The sequence below is a fragment of the Cnephaeus nilssonii genome (assembly GCF_951640355.1).
Source record: "Cnephaeus nilssonii genome assembly, chromosome: 5".
Lineage (NCBI taxonomy): Eukaryota > Metazoa > Chordata > Mammalia > Chiroptera > Vespertilionidae > Cnephaeus > Cnephaeus nilssonii.
In genome coordinates, this window is record NC_137076.1 from 105,976,273 (window position 1) to 105,994,980 (window position 18,708).

The 18,708-nt window shown below is 42.9% G+C and overlaps 1 protein-coding gene across 1 annotated transcript in view; it reads left to right on the top strand.

Annotated features, from left to right (window-relative positions):
- BAIAP2L1 (BAR/IMD domain containing adaptor protein 2 like 1) overlaps nucleotides 1-18,708 on the top strand; it is a 75,278-nt gene that overhangs the window by 20,338 nt on the left and 36,232 nt on the right. Inside the window, exons 2-3 of the mRNA XM_079770779.1 lie at nucleotides 5,260-5,335; nucleotides 12,735-12,821. Of these exons, the coding sequence (XP_079626905.1) occupies nucleotides 5,260-5,335; nucleotides 12,735-12,821 (163 nt within the window). The remainder of the gene's footprint in view (nucleotides 1-5,259; nucleotides 5,336-12,734; nucleotides 12,822-18,708) is intronic.

The window sequence follows — 18,708 nt, forward strand, 5'->3', positions numbered from 1 at the left end:
CTTTGGAAGTTCTCATTAATTCATTGTTTTTGACAGTTTAAGATAGGAGTTATATGTACACATTTTAAGAATTATATAAAGAAATCAAGTTACATTTTCCCCTTCTTTTGATACGCTGAACGAAGAATAGTCTTGAGAAAGAACAAAGGTCCGGGCTTCTTTTTGTGACTTCTTGTTTGCCAGAGGACAGGCTTGGCTCTGTTTCAGTTTCCCTATATTCTCAGCCTCATAAGATTATTATAAGCATTTTAAGAGAGATCTTTGAAAAACCATTTTTTCTTTTCATTAGAAAGTAACCATTTTCTAATGAAGTTATTCGATTTTTAAATTATTGAAAATTTCATGCATTGCTGATGGGAATGTAAAGTGGTATGGCCACTCTTATAAAGTTAAACATACACCTATCATAAGACACAGCAATTGAATGCCCAAGTGTTTATCTGAAGAGATATGGACATTTACATTCACACAAAAACCTGTATGTGATGGTCTGTATCAGGTTTATTTGAAATTGCCCAAAACTGGAAACCAACCCATATGATCAGTGGAATGAGCAAACTGTGATACTTCCATACTACTGGCAAAAAAAAAAAAAAAGGAGTAAACTACTGATACACCCAACAACTTGGATGGTACTTAAGGGCTTTGTGCCGAGTGAGAAAGCCAGTCTCAAAGGGTCACATGGTTCCATTTATATAACATTTTCACAATGACAAAACTGTAGTGATTGAGATCCGTGGTTGCCAGGTGTTAGGACTGGGGAAGGGTGCGGCTCTGAAGTGGGTAGCATGAGCGAGATCTTTGTGTTGATGGAACAGTTCTGTATTATCATTGTGGTGATGATTTATACAAATCTGTACATGTGATACAATTTCATAGAATCAGTTCACCCCTTCAAAAAAAATGAGTGATATAAAAACTAGTCAAGCCAAATAATGTCTACAGTTCAGTTTATCGTGTTGTGCCCACGTCAGTTTCCTGGTTTTGATAATGTGCTAGATAAGGCGCTATGGTTATATAAGTTGTTTTGGGGGGAAGCATACATAAGAATTCCATGTACAGTTTTTACAACTTCTTGTGAATCTTAAGCTTTTTCAAAATAAAAAGCTTAAAAACAAACCAAGGGAATTGGGGAAAGAGACAGAAGTAGCGGTTGTGGCTACAGGTCCCATGTTCAGGTAGAAGGTTTACCATCTTGCAGACAGACTGGTGAGGGAGTCAGCACTGGCTGGGGCCCTCATGGCTGCTGGTTGTGAACGAGGCTTAAACAGCCAGCTGGCTTAAATAAAGTAGGACAAGTGGACTTCCGGTGAAGCATGGTGGAGAGACCACCTGTGTTTTTCTACTTTTTTTTTTTTTTTTTTTGAGGATATGTTAAAATGAGGGCAAAAGAACTTTTAAAAAACACCTGTAAATCCATAGTGTAGCCCAGCTGGTGTGGTTCAGTGGTTGAACACCAACCTATGAGCCAGGAGGTCACGGTTCAATTCCTGGTCAGGGCACATGCCCAGGTTGCAGGCTCGATCCCCAATAAGGGGCATGTAGGAGGCAGCTGATCATTGATGTTTCTATCTCTCTCTCTCCCTCTCTCTTCCTCTCTGAAATCAATAAAAATATATTATTTTTTTAAAAATCCATAGTGTAAAGACCTGGAAAAGGAAATATCAGTTGACAAAAAGCCTAAAGAAATTTGGGTTGATAGAAAATGGGCAGAGGAGTAGTAACTGCCTTACAAGAACCTCAATAACCTGCAGGGGGAGTGTTGATGAGAGCTGAGCCATTCACTGGAGCACCCCAAGGCTGAGGAGCAGACCCCACAGAAGGGAGGGGACACACGGGGATGTAGCAGGCATTCTACAAGATGGTTAAACTACCAGGTTCCCTTCCCCACCCCAACCACCACTCCAACCAGTAGTGTCCTCTGCCTGCCGGACTGGAGATTTAATCTCAAAATATAGTGACTTGGAAATACCCACTGAGGTGGGGAGAGTAAAACTCAGAGCTGAAAACAGAGGAATTCAGTAAAAACCAGCTCAGTAAACTGTGGGATTCCCACCCCCCTTCCTGACTGGGAAAGCAGACCCCCTAGTGATGCCCTTCCCCCACCCAAGGGCAGGGAATTAGAAACATGTCTGGAATGACCCTGTGGCCTCTGGCTACTGCTGCGTGGCCCGTTTGTCTACAGCCGACCTGTCAGTCATCCCACAGGAAGCCTGCTGGTCCACAGCCGCCCTGCATGCATCCCCACACTCACAGCTTCCAGCCGGCACGTTAGGATTTACTCCCGAAGAACTGATCAGGGGTCACCAGACAGCTGAGGAAACCCTCCAACACAAAAGACAGATGGATGCCAAGCAATGAGAAGAAATAAACAGGATATAACATGGGGAACTGAAGGAAATACCCCAAAACTACAGTTTATTGAAATAAGAGACAATATTGCCTCCATAAAACAAGAACAGGATGCTTTTTAAAAGGATAATAAAAAATAAATAGGAATTATTAAAAAATAAATACATAAAGAGGAATAATAAAAAACTTGACAGAGCCCAAATTGAAAATATATCAAAAAATTTTAAAATCTAGTAGGAGAGTTGGAAGGAATGTAAAGTTGAGGATATCTGTCAGAACAAAAAGCGGAAAATCAGATAAAAAAGGACAAATTCTTAGAGTATAACTCCAGGATGTTTTTCAGACCTGAAGGATATAATTTCCTATATAGATTAGATAGGGCCTTCTGAGTGCTCAGTTAAATAAATGAAAACAGTACTGAGAAAAACCATTATGTAGTGTCAGGACACAGGGAGGGAGGGATGAGGCAAAGGCTTCCAGAAATAAGCGCCCCTTCCCCCGCCCCTCCCCCCCAAAAGTTATATACTAGTAGAAAGGAAGAAGAAATGATAGCCAACTTCTCTATTGCAAAACTGGATATTAAAGATAGTGGAGCATTATCTTACAAGTTCTAAGGGGAAATCACTTTTGATCTATAATACTCTAGCTAGCAAAATATCAATCAGATGTCAAGATAAAGATAGTTTCAGACACATGGGTACTCAAATTTACCTTTCACACATCCATTCTTAGGTCATTCTTGGAGAATGATCTTCAGTCAGTAGGAATAAATGAAGGAAGAGGAAGATGTGTGATCCAGTTCGTGAGAGGTCTAACACGAAGGACCAGGAAGGACATGCAAGGGCAACAGCGTAGCAGGGACACTCAGGCCAGACTGGGCAAGAGGACGGAGAGTCCTTGGAGGAAGTTCTGGGGTGGGGGTGGGGGAGTGGGTGAAGGGAAGATTAGCTGACAACTTTGCGTATTTGAAAAATACTATTGATAGGCTTCTGCTAGATCCTACGGAGCATGTGAAAAAATTTAAGGTAGATACATAGAAGCATGGGAGTGGGGAGGTGAGACAATTGTTAATCCCACAAGAAACAAAAAGTCCATACCAGGAAAGGACTTTTGAAATGTAATCCTTGGTACATTTTTTGCTTTGTAGTGACCAATATTTACAAAGTAACAAAAAACCCTGACTATTGACTTAACAGGAAATTGAATTGAACTATGTAGGAAAGATTGGGGGAAGGAGAGCCACGTCCTCATCTACTCTAGCAGAGAGCCTATAGTTATGGCCCAAAATTGAGAAATCAAGACTATTACTCAAAACTACGGCAGTAAATATAAGAATAGCAGCTCTTGGGAGTAAGTAAGGCCAGGCAGGGGTGGGGATAGATGAAGCAGGGGTGGGGATAGGTGAGGCAGGTGTGGTTTTTCATAAACCTTTATCACTGTTTGATAAAATAAAAGTTGTGTTCTCCTAGCCCTGGCCAGGTAGCTCAGTTGGTTAGAGTGTTCCAGTACACCAAGGTTGTGGGTGTGATCTCCGGTCAGGGCACATACAAGAAGCAACCAATGAAAGCATAAATAAGTGGAGCAACAAATCGATATCTCTCTCTCAAATCAATCAATCAATAAAAGTTTTAAATATTTAAAAATAAAAGTTATGTTCCAGCCGGTGTGGTTCAGTGGTTGAATGTTGACCCATGAACCAAGAGGTTCCCGGTTCAATTCCTGGTCACGGCACATGCCCAGGTTGTGGCTGTCCTCAGTGGGGGGCGGGTGTGTGTGTGTGTGTGTGTGTGTGTGTGTGTGTATAGGAGGCAGCTGATCAGTGTCTCTCATCAATGTTTCTATCCCTCTCCCTTTCTCTCTCAAAATCAATAAACATTAAAAAAATAAATAAAAATAAAAGTTATGTTCTCTCTCTTCTAACCCGTAATGGAGAACCTTTATATCTGAAATAGCATGTGTCAAGTATCTGCCCCTTTGACCGTTGCTTAGTTTTTCATTCTTTGTATTGCCTGGGCCTCTCCAAGTGTTACACATTTCGGGAAAGGGGCTGAAGAGACTTGAGTCATGTGTCATATGGTGAAGCTCAGTGTTTGCAGGTGGAACAAATGTATTCAGTCGCTGTATGTTCTGAGTCGAGTCGGAGTCCCCTACGTATGATTTCTTATCTGCACTTCAGATTTAGGGTATTTTACATTTAGACTAACATCTAATAATTGCCTGTCTTACACCTGACATAGCATTTGTCTCCAAGTTTATGAAAAGTGTGGCATCTGCAGAGATACAGCATCATGAAATCCATGAGAGGGAACCATGTCTCCCATCCACAGCTCTGCACAAGACCTAGCGCACAGGAGTTACTCCAGAAGCACTTAGTAAATACCCTGATTACTGGGAGGTGGGGGCAGTGACCACCTAGAAAGAAACTGTCCTAGAGCTATCAGCAACGCTCACCCCACACCCTCCCCTGTACTTAGGCAGAGTAAAAACACAGTCTCTTGGACATTTCTATCCAATTGATAGCCAAAACATTGCCCATATAATTAAATTCTGATCAGGAGAATGACAACCATTGACCTACTTAAAACCAGGCGGCATCAGCTTCTGGGCTCCCAGCCCCTGCAGGGTTCGCTGTGGAGAGACAGCCTGTCCACTACTTGCTCCATTTACAAGTAGGTCCTAGGCAGCCCTTGGGCACCTGGAGAACTGGCCTGGCTACAGCCACCTGACCAGGGTGAGCGCCCTGTTCATCAGTGCCCTTCACTGTCTTCAAGTCAGCATTCCCGACTGGTAGACTGTCCTGTCCAGCATACATAGGTGTCCCAGGCTCTGTGTAACAGCATCTAAAGATGACTGGGCCTGCTGCTGTTCGCTTATTTTATTAATTTGTTTGTTCTGTTTGTTTTCCAGAATGTTATGGAACAGTTCAATCCGCGGCTACGAAATTTAATAAACCTAGGAAAAAATTATGAAAAAGCTGTTAATGGTAAGTCTGTCTGTTTTCTAAATTTATAAATATAGAGCACATATAAAAGCCATTCAGGCCTGGCCAGTATGGCTCAGTGGTTGAGCATAGACCTATGAAACAGGAGGTCACAGTTCGATTCCTGGAACATGCCTGGGTGGTGGGCTTGATCCCCAGTGTGTGGGGTGCAGGAGGCAGCCAATCAATGATTCTCTCTCATCATTGATGTTTCTCTCTCTCCCTCTCCCTTCCTCTCTGAAATAAAAAAAAACAAAACTTTTTTTTAAAAGAGCCATTCAGTAAATATTTTACTTAATTATTATTAGATGCTTGATATTAAATTTTTAAAATATCTTTATTGGTAGAAATTATTTACAAATAATTTAATCTATAGAACTTTGCAATAATAGGATATTAGTATATTTGAAATGAGTACATTGAATAATAAGCTACTATGAGTTATGTATTTTCTTTTTTTTGTTGTTGTTGTTAATCCTCACCAAAGACATTTTTTCCATTGATTTCCTTCCTTCCTTCCTTCCTTCCTTCCTTCCTTCCTTCCTTTCTTTTTTTTTTTTTTTAGAGAGAGAGAGTGGAAGGGAGGGAGGGGGTAGAGAGAGAGAAACTTCAATGTGAGAAAGACACATAGATTGGTTGCCTCCTGCACGAGCCCCACCTGGGGCCGGGGATCCAACCTGCAACCCAGGTATTCGCCTTTGACCAGGAATCAAACCCACAACCCTCGGTGCTCTGGCCATGCTCTAACCACTTAGTCACACTGGCCAGAGCTGTTATGTAGTTTAATGATTAAATCATACTTTTTGACATGGTTCAGTCTTTGTCAATGCCAAAACCATGTTTTCTACTTTTTAAACCAAATTATTTATGATCTAATAACATTTAAAATGTATACTTAAAATATTGATGTTAGTATCCTGCAGCAAAGGAATTATTCTCCTTTTATTTATATAGAAGAATTTCTTGCCTTTGGGTATATCCCTTTTGATGATTATGTGAGAAGTTAAACGTTTAGCCTAAATGGAAAAACACCTAAATTAAAAATTGAACTTAGATTCTCAATTTATAATGAGTGCTTTCTTCAAAAATAATGTGAGCACTCTCTCTGAGAACCAGTTTGTCTGCTAGTTTGAAGAGATTTCATTTGAGGAAACTGGCATGCATCTACACATGCATTTTCCTGCTAAAAGGTGAATGTTGTCAGTGATCACCTTAAAAACTGGAGGTGCTAACAAACACCCAATTCTAACCTGGTCAGAACAGTTTTCCCTTGGTAGCAATCATCACCCCCAAGACTCAGACCCCGGTTTCACCCTCTAGCATGGTTCATTAAGACCCCCAAGGAGCATAAATAGAACACTCAGTTTCTAATGGTTAGATTCGAAAGACTTCAGATATAGCTCTTATTTTTCTCTTTCACCATGCCCCACCTTTGGGTGCTTCCTGCTGGTATTTTGAAAATAAACCTGTGGCCTCACACACTTTCCACATGAGCATGCTCCAGGTAATGGGGTGTGCTGACTAGACTTTTGGTGATGGGTGTCCCATTGTTGTAGTCTCTGGAGAAGTAGACTGCTTATTTACTTCTGCATCTCTGTGCTGTTTGCCGGATGTTTCCAGCGTCAGGAAGTGCACAGGCCTGGGACTTGTTCCCTCCCCTCCAGCAGTATCGGTGACTCCAGTGACTTCTGCGGGGTCCGCCTCCCTCCTTCAAAGAGCAGGACCTTGCACAGCTGTCTCTCCCTTGGTGACTGCGTAGTCACAAGGCTACAAAGTCATTGCTGGAGAGGCCCTTGTGAAAGAGATCACCAGGATCTGCAGTGATTTTCCTTCCAGCATTTGCTGCCTCAGATAGTTACAAGGTGACTCAGTGAATAACCTGCAGCTTAGCCTCCTGCTAAAGAGGCTTCTCCCCAAAGGGCTCATCACTTTAACACCTTCTGGGGACTATTCCACACTTCCGAAGGTGTTTCCAGAATTTATTCAGGCCATCTGGGCTTTGCTGAAGTCCTTGAGATATTTAGATAAATTTGTAGTCTTTGGTAAGAATTTTTACTATATTGAAGAGGCCAGATGTGCAGTCAGCAGGTCAGTTATAACTCAGGATAACATGCACCGCTAACGACAAGCACAGGATGAGCAGGCAGGAGGCCTTGTAGGAGCTGAGCTAGCAGATAGATGTTAGGCTTTAGTAGGCAGATGGCTGCATAAAGCACTTCAGGCGGAAAAGACAGTATCCAAACCAAACCTGGGGTCCACACTGGCATGGGTAAGACGACAATAGTTCATTATTTCTCATGGTCCTATAAAGGCAGTGCAGTTCTCTGGGCCCCTCAGTCTCACTCCTGCAGCTACAGTCACCTGGACTAGGCTGTGGGCTCACTCCCTCCTGCAAGAGTGCAGGCCCCTGTGGGAGTTACACTATCTGGTCCCCCACTGGCCAAAGCAAGTCACCCATCAGTGTGTAGAGGACTACACAGGCTGGGAATTCTGGGCGGTGTGATTTTTTGAAGGCCATTATTTAAAAATCTATGATGAACTCTGGACTGTGGGCTTAACTCTTGAGCAGTGGGAGGCCCATAAAGGTTTTTGAGTGAAGCTGTAACCTAATGAAATTATATTTTAAGGGAAAATCATCTGGTAGAAGTAGGTAGATTAGATTGATGAAGTAGTTGGCCAACCACTAAAATAGCACTAATATGAGAGTGATGTCAGTATCATGGCAGAGGAAGAAGACTCCATTGTTTCTCCCCTTCAATTTATAAGTCAGACAACTATAACTCCACAAAGAATCCCCTGTTCAGACACACCTGAAAGAGCCACATATTGGGACATCTCCAGGTGGGTATACTGGAGGCATGACAGGAGGGAGGATAGGGACGGTATCCTCAGACCAAGTTCAACACCCACCGCTGCTTAGGCTAGTGTGGTAGCGGCGGGGAGGAGCTGAGCTGCAGTTTAAGAAGAACAGAAGCAGTTTTCCTCCCTGAAAAGGCATCTCCTTTCCCTGTTCCCCATCATAGCAGACCCAGGTAGAGGTGTCTGGGAAGTGGGGGGCCAGCAGCCGTAACTGGACCGGTGGAGCAGAACTGCTAGATCACAGACTTGCCTCCTCTCCCCCACATACCCTGGTGAAGCCCAGTAAAAAAAACAGCAGAAAAAGGAAGTAGCTCTGAGAGTTCACAAAACCATTCCCCTATCACAGTGGAGGTGCTTCATAACCAAGATGAGCTGGTCACAGAGAGGACACCCACGATCCCAGAGGTGCAAACAGTGCAAGAGAAAACATAAACTTGCAATGTAGCACCACCTACTGGAAAACAAAGAAAGCACCCTACCTATCAACTGGCTGAATTGTTGAGAGCAAAACAGTATCTAACGAGAGCATTACACCAAAGAAATAGTCCACAAAGAAATGTCTCCAGTCCACTCCCCTTCATGAAGCAGTATGAATTCTTGCACACTGCTTGATGGGCAGAGAAATAGTCCCTCAAGCGTCATGAACAACCAAGGTACATGGAAGCATAGAAAGAAAATGAAAAGTGAAATCAAATCAAAGTCATAGAAGACAGTGATGTAAATAACAGAGAATTCAAGATTACAGTTATGGGTCTAGCTGGTTTGGATCCATGGATAGAGCACTGGCCTGTGGACTGAAGGGTCCTAAGTTCAATTACAGTCAAAGGCATGTACCTTGGTTGCAGGCTCAATTCCTGCCCCTGATCAGGGCATGTGCAGGAGGTAACCAATCGATGTCTCTCTCTCACATTGATGTTTCTCTCTCTGTCTCTCCCCCTCCCTTCTACTCTCTCTAAAAATCAATGGAAAAATTTCCTTGGGTGAGGATTAACAAAACAAAAAAAAGAAGATTGTAGTTATGAAGAAACTCAAGGATATACAAGAAAACTCAGAAAGGTAGTTTACTGAACTCAGGAATAAAGTTAATGAACAAAAGGAGTACTTGACCAGAGAGACTGAAATTATAAAAAAGAACCACACAGAAATTCTGGAGCTGAATAAATGAAATGAAGACTATATTAGAGAGCATTGGAAATAGAGCAGTACGGATGGAAGAGAGAATTAGCAAACTCAAAGATAGAAACCTAAAAGTGACCCAGGAGAAAGAAGAGAGAACTAAGCTTAAGAAAAGGAAAGAACTCTAGGAGAACTATCTGACTTCACTGGACAGAGCAACCTAAGGATAATAGGTGTATCAGAAGGAGGAGAGAGAGAGAAGAGAACAGTCCGCTCAAGTTGCAAGATCAAAATCAATATACAGAAATCTGTTGTATTCCTATATACTCACAACAGAATACGAGAAAGAGAAATAAAGAAGACTATCCCATTTACAACTGCAACAGAAGGATAAAATACCTAGGAATAAACTTAACAGAGAAGGTGAAGGATCTGTACAATACATTGTTAAAAGAAATTGAAGAAAACACAAAGAAATGGAAAGATGATCCGTGTTCATTGGTTAGAAGGATTAACATTGTTGAAGTGGCCTTATTACCTAGTCCAATATACAGACTTAATGCAATCCCCATCAAAACCCCAATGACATTTTTTGCAGAAATAGGACAAAAAATACTCAGATTACCCTAGCCGGATTTGGCTCAGTGGATAGAGTGTCGGACTGCAGACTGAAGGGTCCCGGGTTCGATTCCGGTCAAGGGTACATGCCCGGCTTGCGGGCTTGATCACCAGTAGGGAGCGTGCAGGAGGCAGCCAACCAATGATTCTCATCATTGATGTTTCTGTCTGTCTCTCCTTCTCTCTTCCTTTCTGAAATCACTAAAAATATATTTAAAACAACAACTCAGATTTGTCTGTAGCCACGAATAGTGAAAGCAATACTGAGAAAAAAGAACAAAGCTGGAGGCATCCAACCTCCCTAACTTCAAACTATACTACAAAGCTAAAATGATCAAAACACTCTGGTATTGGCAAAAAAAAAAAAAAAGACCCACAGACCAATGGAACAGACTTGAGAGCCCAGAAATAAACCCAGGCATATATAAGCAACTAATTTTCAACCAAGGAGCCAAAAACATACCATGGAAAAAAGGAAAGTCTCTTCAATAAATGGTGTTAGGAAAACTGGAAGGCCACATGCAAACGAATGAAATTATGCTGTTATCTGACACTATATGAAAATTTTTAAACTAAAAATAATTTAAAGGACCCGAGACAATAAAATACATAGAAGAAAACTTAGGCACTAAATTTATGGAACTTGATCTCAGAGGGGGTTTGTGTGTGTGTGAACTTGACTCCAAAGACAAGGGAAGTAAAAGAAAAATATTAATGAGTGGAACTACATCAAACTAAAAAGCTTCTGCACAGCAAAAGAAACAGTCAACAAAACTAGAAGGCAGCCAGGCGTTTGGGAGATCTTTTCAAACGATATCCAAAATATATAAAGAACTGCAATTCAACAACAATAAAAAATGATGTAATTTAAAAGTGGGCAGAGGATCTGAATAGACACTTTTCCAAGGAAGACAACAGATATAGGAAGAGACACTCAACATTACTAGTTATAAGAGAAATGTAAATCAAAATACAATGAGATACCATCTCACATCTTTTAGAATGGTGATTATCAATAAAATAAGAAACAAGTGTTGGGGAGGATATGGAAAAAAGGGAACCCTTGTATACTGCTGGTGGGAATGTAAATTGGTGCAGCTACTATGGAAAATAGAAGTTCCCCCGAAAATTAAGACTAGAACTGCCATATGACCCAGCAACCCCTCTTCTAGGTATCTACTCCCCAAAATTTGAAAATACTTATTTGTAAAGTTGTGTGTACCTCTATATTTATTGTAGCATTATTCATAATAGCTAAGACACGGAATCAACCTAAGTATCTTTTGAAGATGATTGAATAAAGAAGATGTGGTACATACATACAATGGAATACTACTCAGCCATAAAAAATGAAATATTGCCTTTTGCAAAAACATGGATGGGTCTTAAGAATATTATGCTAAGTGAAATAAGTCAGATGGAAAAGGGGAAGAACCATATGATGTTACTCACATGTGGTATATAAATAAAAACAATAACAAACAAACTCATAGATACAACAGAATGGTGGTTACAGAGGGGAGTAGGATAGGGGAGGTCGCAGAGGGCAAAGGGGTTCAAAAACACATGGTGACTAGGAGGCTAGTCACTTCAGGTAGTGAGACACAATATTAAAAAGTTGTAGACCTGCAATTTATATAATGTTATTAACCAATGTTAACCCCCAAAGTTTAAATACATAAAATAGAACTAATATTCTTCACTCCTTAAAACAATAAGTGGTAGAAAATCTCTTATAGTGTTCACAGAGGAAACCAAAATTATGAAAATGTTTTCTTCCTTATTCTGGATAAATTATATAATTTTTAAAGTTAATTCAACTTTATCATAAAATCAAGGATATTTTACTAGAATAAGAAGGGTAAGTAGTTTTAAGCATAAGTGAACAGATGATGAAAATTTTCATTTCCATGTGTGGGTTCAGACCAAAATTTTTGTTTTAAGTGTTGTATAATCCTGTATACCATTCTCCCACAAATTTGCGTTACAGCTTATCAGTACCTTGCCATTTAAAATCTTTGTGCTAAAATATTGCGTATATTAACTTGACAGTTTGCTGGCTACGAGCTTGTTTTTAGGTGGAGTCATCCCTTTTTCAGTTCTGAGGCCAAAGAATCAAAAAACACCGTAATTCAGAGCTGAGGAAGTGAAGTACCTTAGCTGGCATTGTGTGCACGCCCTCTGCCTTGCCATTGACCTTGGGAAGGACCCAGAATGTCTCCAGTCCACTCCCCTTCATGAAACAGGGCGATAACATCACCAACCCATGTGTTAACGTTGTCAGCTAGAACAGCGCAAGCAATAACTTGGAAAGTCTACACAAATGCGACTTATTATTGTTCTTCCTTATGATTCTACTTTAAGGTCATCCTCAGTCTTGTGAAATAGCTGTATGGTAGAACATTATGTTTTCTAAACTTGTAGCTGCAACTTCTTTTTTTAATTTATCTTTATTGTTGAAAGTATTACAGATGTCCCCTTTCCCTCCTGAACTCCAGCCCTCCTCCCCGCCCCAGGCCTGTCTGTGTCCGTGGGTCATGCATATATGCACATGATGTTTATGTTAGGAATACGTCGTTCCTAGAACTGGCATCAGGAGGAGGCAGGGCCTCCTCTAGCCTTCAGTGCCTGTGTGGATGTTCCCTGGGGCTGCTTGTAGGCAAGGGTCCCGTGGTGCGGCACAGCTATCGGGCACACGCCCTGCCTTCCCAGAGCCAAAGGGATGCGAGATGCTTGGAAGAAAACCTGTGTGTCGCTTCCTCCTTTTCTCGTCTAAATGATGATTTTGTGTGTCACCTTCCCTGTCTAGCTATGATCCTGGCGGGGAAAGCCTACTACGATGGAGTGGCCAAGATTGGTGAGATTGCCACCGGGTCCCCTGTGTCGACAGAGCTGGGTGAGCTGATCGTCATTATACGTAAACCTGGCTTGAGCATCGGTTTCGGGGCCCTTCATTCTGCGAGTGCTGATCAGAATGCATGAATGGTGCAAATCCGGGACTAGAAAGGAGAGCTAGCCCAGCACACCAGTGTGGCCACTGCTGGGATGATCAAGTTCACTGTGGTGTGTCGAAGGTGGAGGCTTAGTTAGAGGGCAGGCCAAAGCCGGTGCCCTGCCTCCCTGCTCCTTAGGAATTGGGCTTCTGCCCCTGGGGCTTGGGCTCAGCCCTTCCCCCTGAAGCCCAAAGCCCAGGGAGCTTTGACCTACATTCTCCACTGCAGGAGCTGGGCGGGTTCTGGTCTGGCGGGAGGGTTTCCTGTGACTCACCTAGCAGAGAGGCAGCCCTTTGCGTTCTGTTCTTGGCTCTCGCTGCTTCCACAGTTGCTCTCAGTTGTGATTTTTCCGGTCTTGCTGGTATGAATCGGTCTCCTGTGCACACGGGGAGGGCAGCCACACCCTCGGTGGTGCCAGCTGCCAAGGGAATCTATCTGGGTTTCTATTTACAGAGCCAGTTCTCCCTGGGCCATCTACTAAGGGGGGAAGGTCCATTTTTTATTTATTTATTTATTTTTTTGTCACTAGCCCCACACATAACCATCAGTTTTAAAACTTGTCGAATATGTTTTATTTTATAAAGGGTAAAATTTTTGGCTTAATGCTCTAATTTGGAAGGTTGAGAAAGCCAGAGGGAACGATTGGTAAAGTGTGTGCCTGATGAAAGAAAAGGGGGTCTGCCTCCCGTTAAAGGTGGGAAGGGAAGCAGAGAGCATACACTTTAAAGTTCACGTAACTCACACCATTTCTACGTCAGGTGTCTCAGGGTTTGCAGCATTGCTTGGAAAACACCATAAAAGTGGAGGAACAAATCTGAGGTGTGGTGACAGGGCTGCTGGCTGTGAAGTGGGTCTGGGTACTCGTTAACATTCTCTGACTTAAAAATTAGGTTTTGTACTTGTAGCATTTATTGTCTTAGAACCTGGAGATGAAGCTTAAGCCTGAAGGGATGCTGTGTGATGAATAAGTCAGTACTGTATTTAGCAGAATCAATTACACAGAAAATTTTCAAAACCCTCCCTGACTTGGGTTCTGTTGGCTTTGTAGGTTCTGGCGAGGTCTGAACTAGAGTAACTCTGTCTTGAGCAGGGTCAGTGTAATAAACTAGACACTGGGACCTGGAGGGGTGCCTGCGATGTTTATAGGGTTCCAAAATATAGGACTAAATGAAAAAGAAACATCCTATATGGGGGAAAACATGCATGACCCTCACATTAAAACTCAGGATGCTCTGACTCACCGTCGCTCAGTTTGCCGATTTTGTTTTATGGTTCTGGCCACTGTTTAAATAAGACTTCTGTTCCACACCTTGTTTTATTCAGCTGTGAGTTCATAATGTTGAATCAGCTATTTCCATAGCAACCGTGTTGTTATGAACACAGGCTTACATAAAACTTCCATTCCAGTAAGGAAAGTATGTTGCATGTGTGGAGTTTCATGTGGATATGTGTTTTATTCAGAGGGAATGGAAGTAACTTTTGTTGTGTTATTTTGTTTTAAGTTGTCCTTCTGCTTATATTTACCATGTGGTTATTAATTCCCTATTCATTTATATCAACTCCATGGTAAAGTTTTGTCCTAGTAAGAGTTGCTTTTGGAGGCCTAATATTTTTTATTTGCTTAGTTTATTTTGTTGTTAGTTTAGACTAAAATACTACCCTATATCTGTTTAAATTCCCTGTATGGAAGTGTAGTGGACAGTTCATAGGAAAAAGAAAGACCTAAGTTAGATTGTATTTTTCTCACTTTTCAAGAAGATTTTACTGATACCTTTTCTACAAAGAAAAAGCAGTTCCTTATCACCTGCTGTCTAAGTGCTTGGGTTTAGTAGGCATGAGCATCGTGATCCTAGCAACCACAGCCGTGTAAGAAGCTTGAGAGCTTAGCCATCTTGCCTTGTTGGGAGCAATGAGCAAACAACAAAAAGCCAGAAACCAGAGGTCTGTAGTCAGGATTTGGCAGGTAAAATATTTTAATCCCCTGTGTTTAATTGGTATGTAACAAGTCATGTGACTCGGGTTGTCAGGGTGTGTGCCTGGGTCACATACAAAAGTCAAAGAACTGGACTCATTTAAAAGAGAAAACCGAGCCCTAGCCTTTTTGGCTCAGTGGATAGAGTGTTAGCCCTCAGACTGAAGGGTCCCGTGTTCGATTCTGGTCAAGGGGCACGTACCTCGGTTACAGGCTTGATCCCTGGCCCAGGTCAGGGCTCATACGGGAGGCAACCAAATGATGTGTCTCTCTCACGTCAATGTTTCTCTCTATCTCCCCCTCTCCACTCTCTCTAAAAATTAATGGAAAAATATCCTCGGGTGAGGATTAACAAAAAAATAAAATAAAATAATAATAAAAGAGGAAACTGAAATGCATGCAAAACTTCCAGTTTTGTCCCTAGATCAAACAACACTTATTTTTAAAAATTTAGAAAATATTGAAAAGGTAGAGAGGAAAAACACATGGTCAGTGGGAAATGTTTTGGCAAAATATTTAAAAGAAACTTTGAACCTGTTTTAGCATCTTTAAAGCATACAAAAATAAAACTTGTTCTCGTTTATTTCTCAAGGAATAACAGGAGACTTTCTTTGGGGAGTTGGGGAGTTTGCTTTGAGGTCCTTAGAGCTCACCATTACATAAATTTAGACTGTCATTTTGTTCCCATTTAGCCAGCTATTACATTATTTTGAATTTGAATCGCTTATTAAATTGTTTGGACCAGTTTCTTAAATTGGGCACAAAACAGAAGATTTTTGTCCCCTCCCCACCAGGGAACATAAAAAAAAAATCATAGGTTTTCTTTTGTTATTGATAGAATGTTTATAGGTCATGCAGTTTAAATATATAATTTATTACAGTTTTGCCTTGTTGATAGTCAAAATTCAACTTGATGATCTTAGGTCTTAAAAATAAGAGCAGGGAAAAATCTGAAATATTTTAAAAGAAGTGTTATGAATTCACAAAAATATTAATATATTCCTACGGTTTAGATGCAGGAATTTATTTTTTTAAATATATTTTATTGATTTTCTACAGAGAGGAAGGGAGAAGGATAGAGAGAAACATTGATGAGAGAAACATCATTCAGCTGCCTCCTGCACACCTCCTACTGGGGATGTGCCCGCAACCAAGGTACATGCCCTTGACCGGAATTGAACCTGGGACCTTTCAGTCCGCAGGCCGACACACTGTCCACTGAGCCAAATCGGTTAGGGCTAGATATAGGAATTTATACCGGAGTTGATGAGAGAGCTAAGTTGAGCCAGAGCAGTTATTATTGACCCAAACCACTTATCTTTTCATTGCAAGTTTGACTCACTTTAAAGAGATTAAAATCCATCCCACAAAAATAGAAAACAATTAACAGGGGATTTATTTTATTTGGTGAACATGGCATCTGCTAAGTGCCAGGCACTCTACTGAGCACCTTGCAGATACTGACTCCTGTCCTCATCACACAGCCCTCCGAAGTACCTACTGTTGTTTCCCTTTTACAGGTGAGGAAACGGGGGCTCGAAGGGAGTAACTGCTGAGGTCACCCAGCTGGTTAATGGCCAGTTAATTAGATGCAGGCATTCTGCCAGCTGTGTGGCCTAGCACGTCGACTTATAAGTCCAAAGTTGTGCCTTTTCTGACTGCTTTACTTTGAGGCAGTGAGGCTGACCCTGCCCAGTGTGGCTCAGCAGGTAAAAGGCTGTGTTACATAGCCCGCCACCACATGTCTGAAACTGACCCGACACGTGTAAGTCTGTGTTTTGTGTTTCCTTAAGACATAGTCAGGAGTGCTAAGAAAAGCATGCCTTCTCAGCGTTGAAGTAACTAAATGTGGAAATGATGCTGTACACTTAGTAAAAGGAACTACAGATGTAAAAGCTAAGCTGTCGAACCAAGGTGCCTCAGTTTCACAGCTAGTGCCTCCTGAGTGTGACTTGCTGCATCGCTGCTCGTGTTCCATTACGCTTGATTGTACCTGCCCATTCTCGTAACGCTTTGAATTTTGAAGTGTGTGCAGAGCAAATTGTCTTATTTAAACCCAATTTTCACAATGATTCAAATTGGTCTTTTTCTTCTTGAAGGGTCTCGTGTGTCCTATCAACTCAGGATGGGGAGAATGTAGCGGCCCTTGTTCTCAGGCTCTCAGCCATAGCCAGGAACAGCCGCTCAGGGGTCCAAGCAGCCACCCAGGCCGCAGGGAGGGGTGGTGGCCCAGGGGACCCGGGGGTGCCGCCTCACCACCGCCACCGCCAGTGTTCACGAGAGCCACTCACTCGCATCCTCTTACAGACGGTGGTTCCTCCTCTGGCCCGGTGCTGGGCCTCAACGTGTGTGTCGGAGCAAAACCACCGAGTTCTGCCACACAGACCAGGGAAGGCCAGGAAGGTGACTCAGGTCTGATGCACAGGAAACCGCAAAGGGAGGCGGCCCCTGTGACAAGCTGAGGAAGGAGGACAAGGGCGAGGGACCCGGAAGACGGGTGTGGATAGCATCATGACCTGAGTGAGGCCTGGCCTGGTGCACGTGCTCAAGCCCGTGGTGATATCCCAGTGGAGAGTGACAGCCGTGGCTGGGTGACATTCTGAAAGTTTGGGGGTGACTGCACTTCCTCTGGTGCTCTTTCCTGTAAAAGTGTTAAAAAGTAAGGGTGCCAACAAGCCCGTGAAAAGGTGCTCAACATCATCAGGCACTAGGGAAGTGCACATCGCAACCACAATGAGATACCAGTTCACATCCAGCACAGCGACTGTCATAAAGAGGCAGATGGGAACAGTGTGGGCAGAGATAAGTCGAGTCCTCACACATCGCTGGCAGGCACGTAAAATGGAGCAGCTGCCTCAGAAAAGAGCCAGTTCCTCCGTTTAAACAGTTCACGGGACCCAGCAATGCCATTTCTTAGACACTATTCCAGAGCTACGACGCCTGTGCCCACACAGCACCTAGGCAGCACTATTCACAGCGGCCAGAGGTGGACACACCCACCCGCCCAGCAGCTGGTGGACAAACAACACACAGCCCAGCCACACGTGGGCTGTATTCAGTAATAAGAAAATGACGCACAGACCCGCACGCCGGCATGCTCAGTGCAAGCAGGCAGGCTGAAAGGCCACACCGTGTATGATTCCATGTATGTGAAATGCCCCGTCAGCAGATCCTAAGAGATGGGCAGCGGGGCGGCGGCTGCCAGGGCTGGGGGCGGAGAGGTGGGAATGGCTTAGCGGCTGCAGGCTTTTCTCAGGCAGTGAAATGGCTTTGAACTGGATGATGGTGATGGTTGTACAATATTGTGAATGTGCTGAATGTCACTATGGGTAAATTGTGTGTATTCTGTCACCAAAAATAAGAGAAGAAACAACCAAAAAGCATAACTGTGCCGCTTCTGAGACGTTCCCAGTGTGGGGCGTCTTAGCTAAGTCACACCAAATGTAATAGACGGTCATGACCAAGAGGCGGTGGCACCCACTTCCCAGCCCTCTGGAACATGCAGGCAGCCCGGCCGCACTGTTACTGGCATCCAGTCATGGCCTCATTCTCCTCAGCTTTTCCCCAGAGGAGAAACTAAAAACCTGAAGAAGAACCCAGGTCGGTCAGAAATCTTTCCGACAGGTCAGTTCGCTCTGTGCTTTGCAGCACGTCCCGTGTGCTGCCTCGTAGCCACTGCGTAACCCCGCGAGAGTTGTCGTTGGCCCCGGCACAGTGTGAATAGCACAGCAGGTGGGTTTTGTTGGCGTGACTGGAGTCTGACTAATTCCCACAGCAGTCCTCGGGGTGGGGGTATGGTCCCTTAGCAGTGTCTGTTG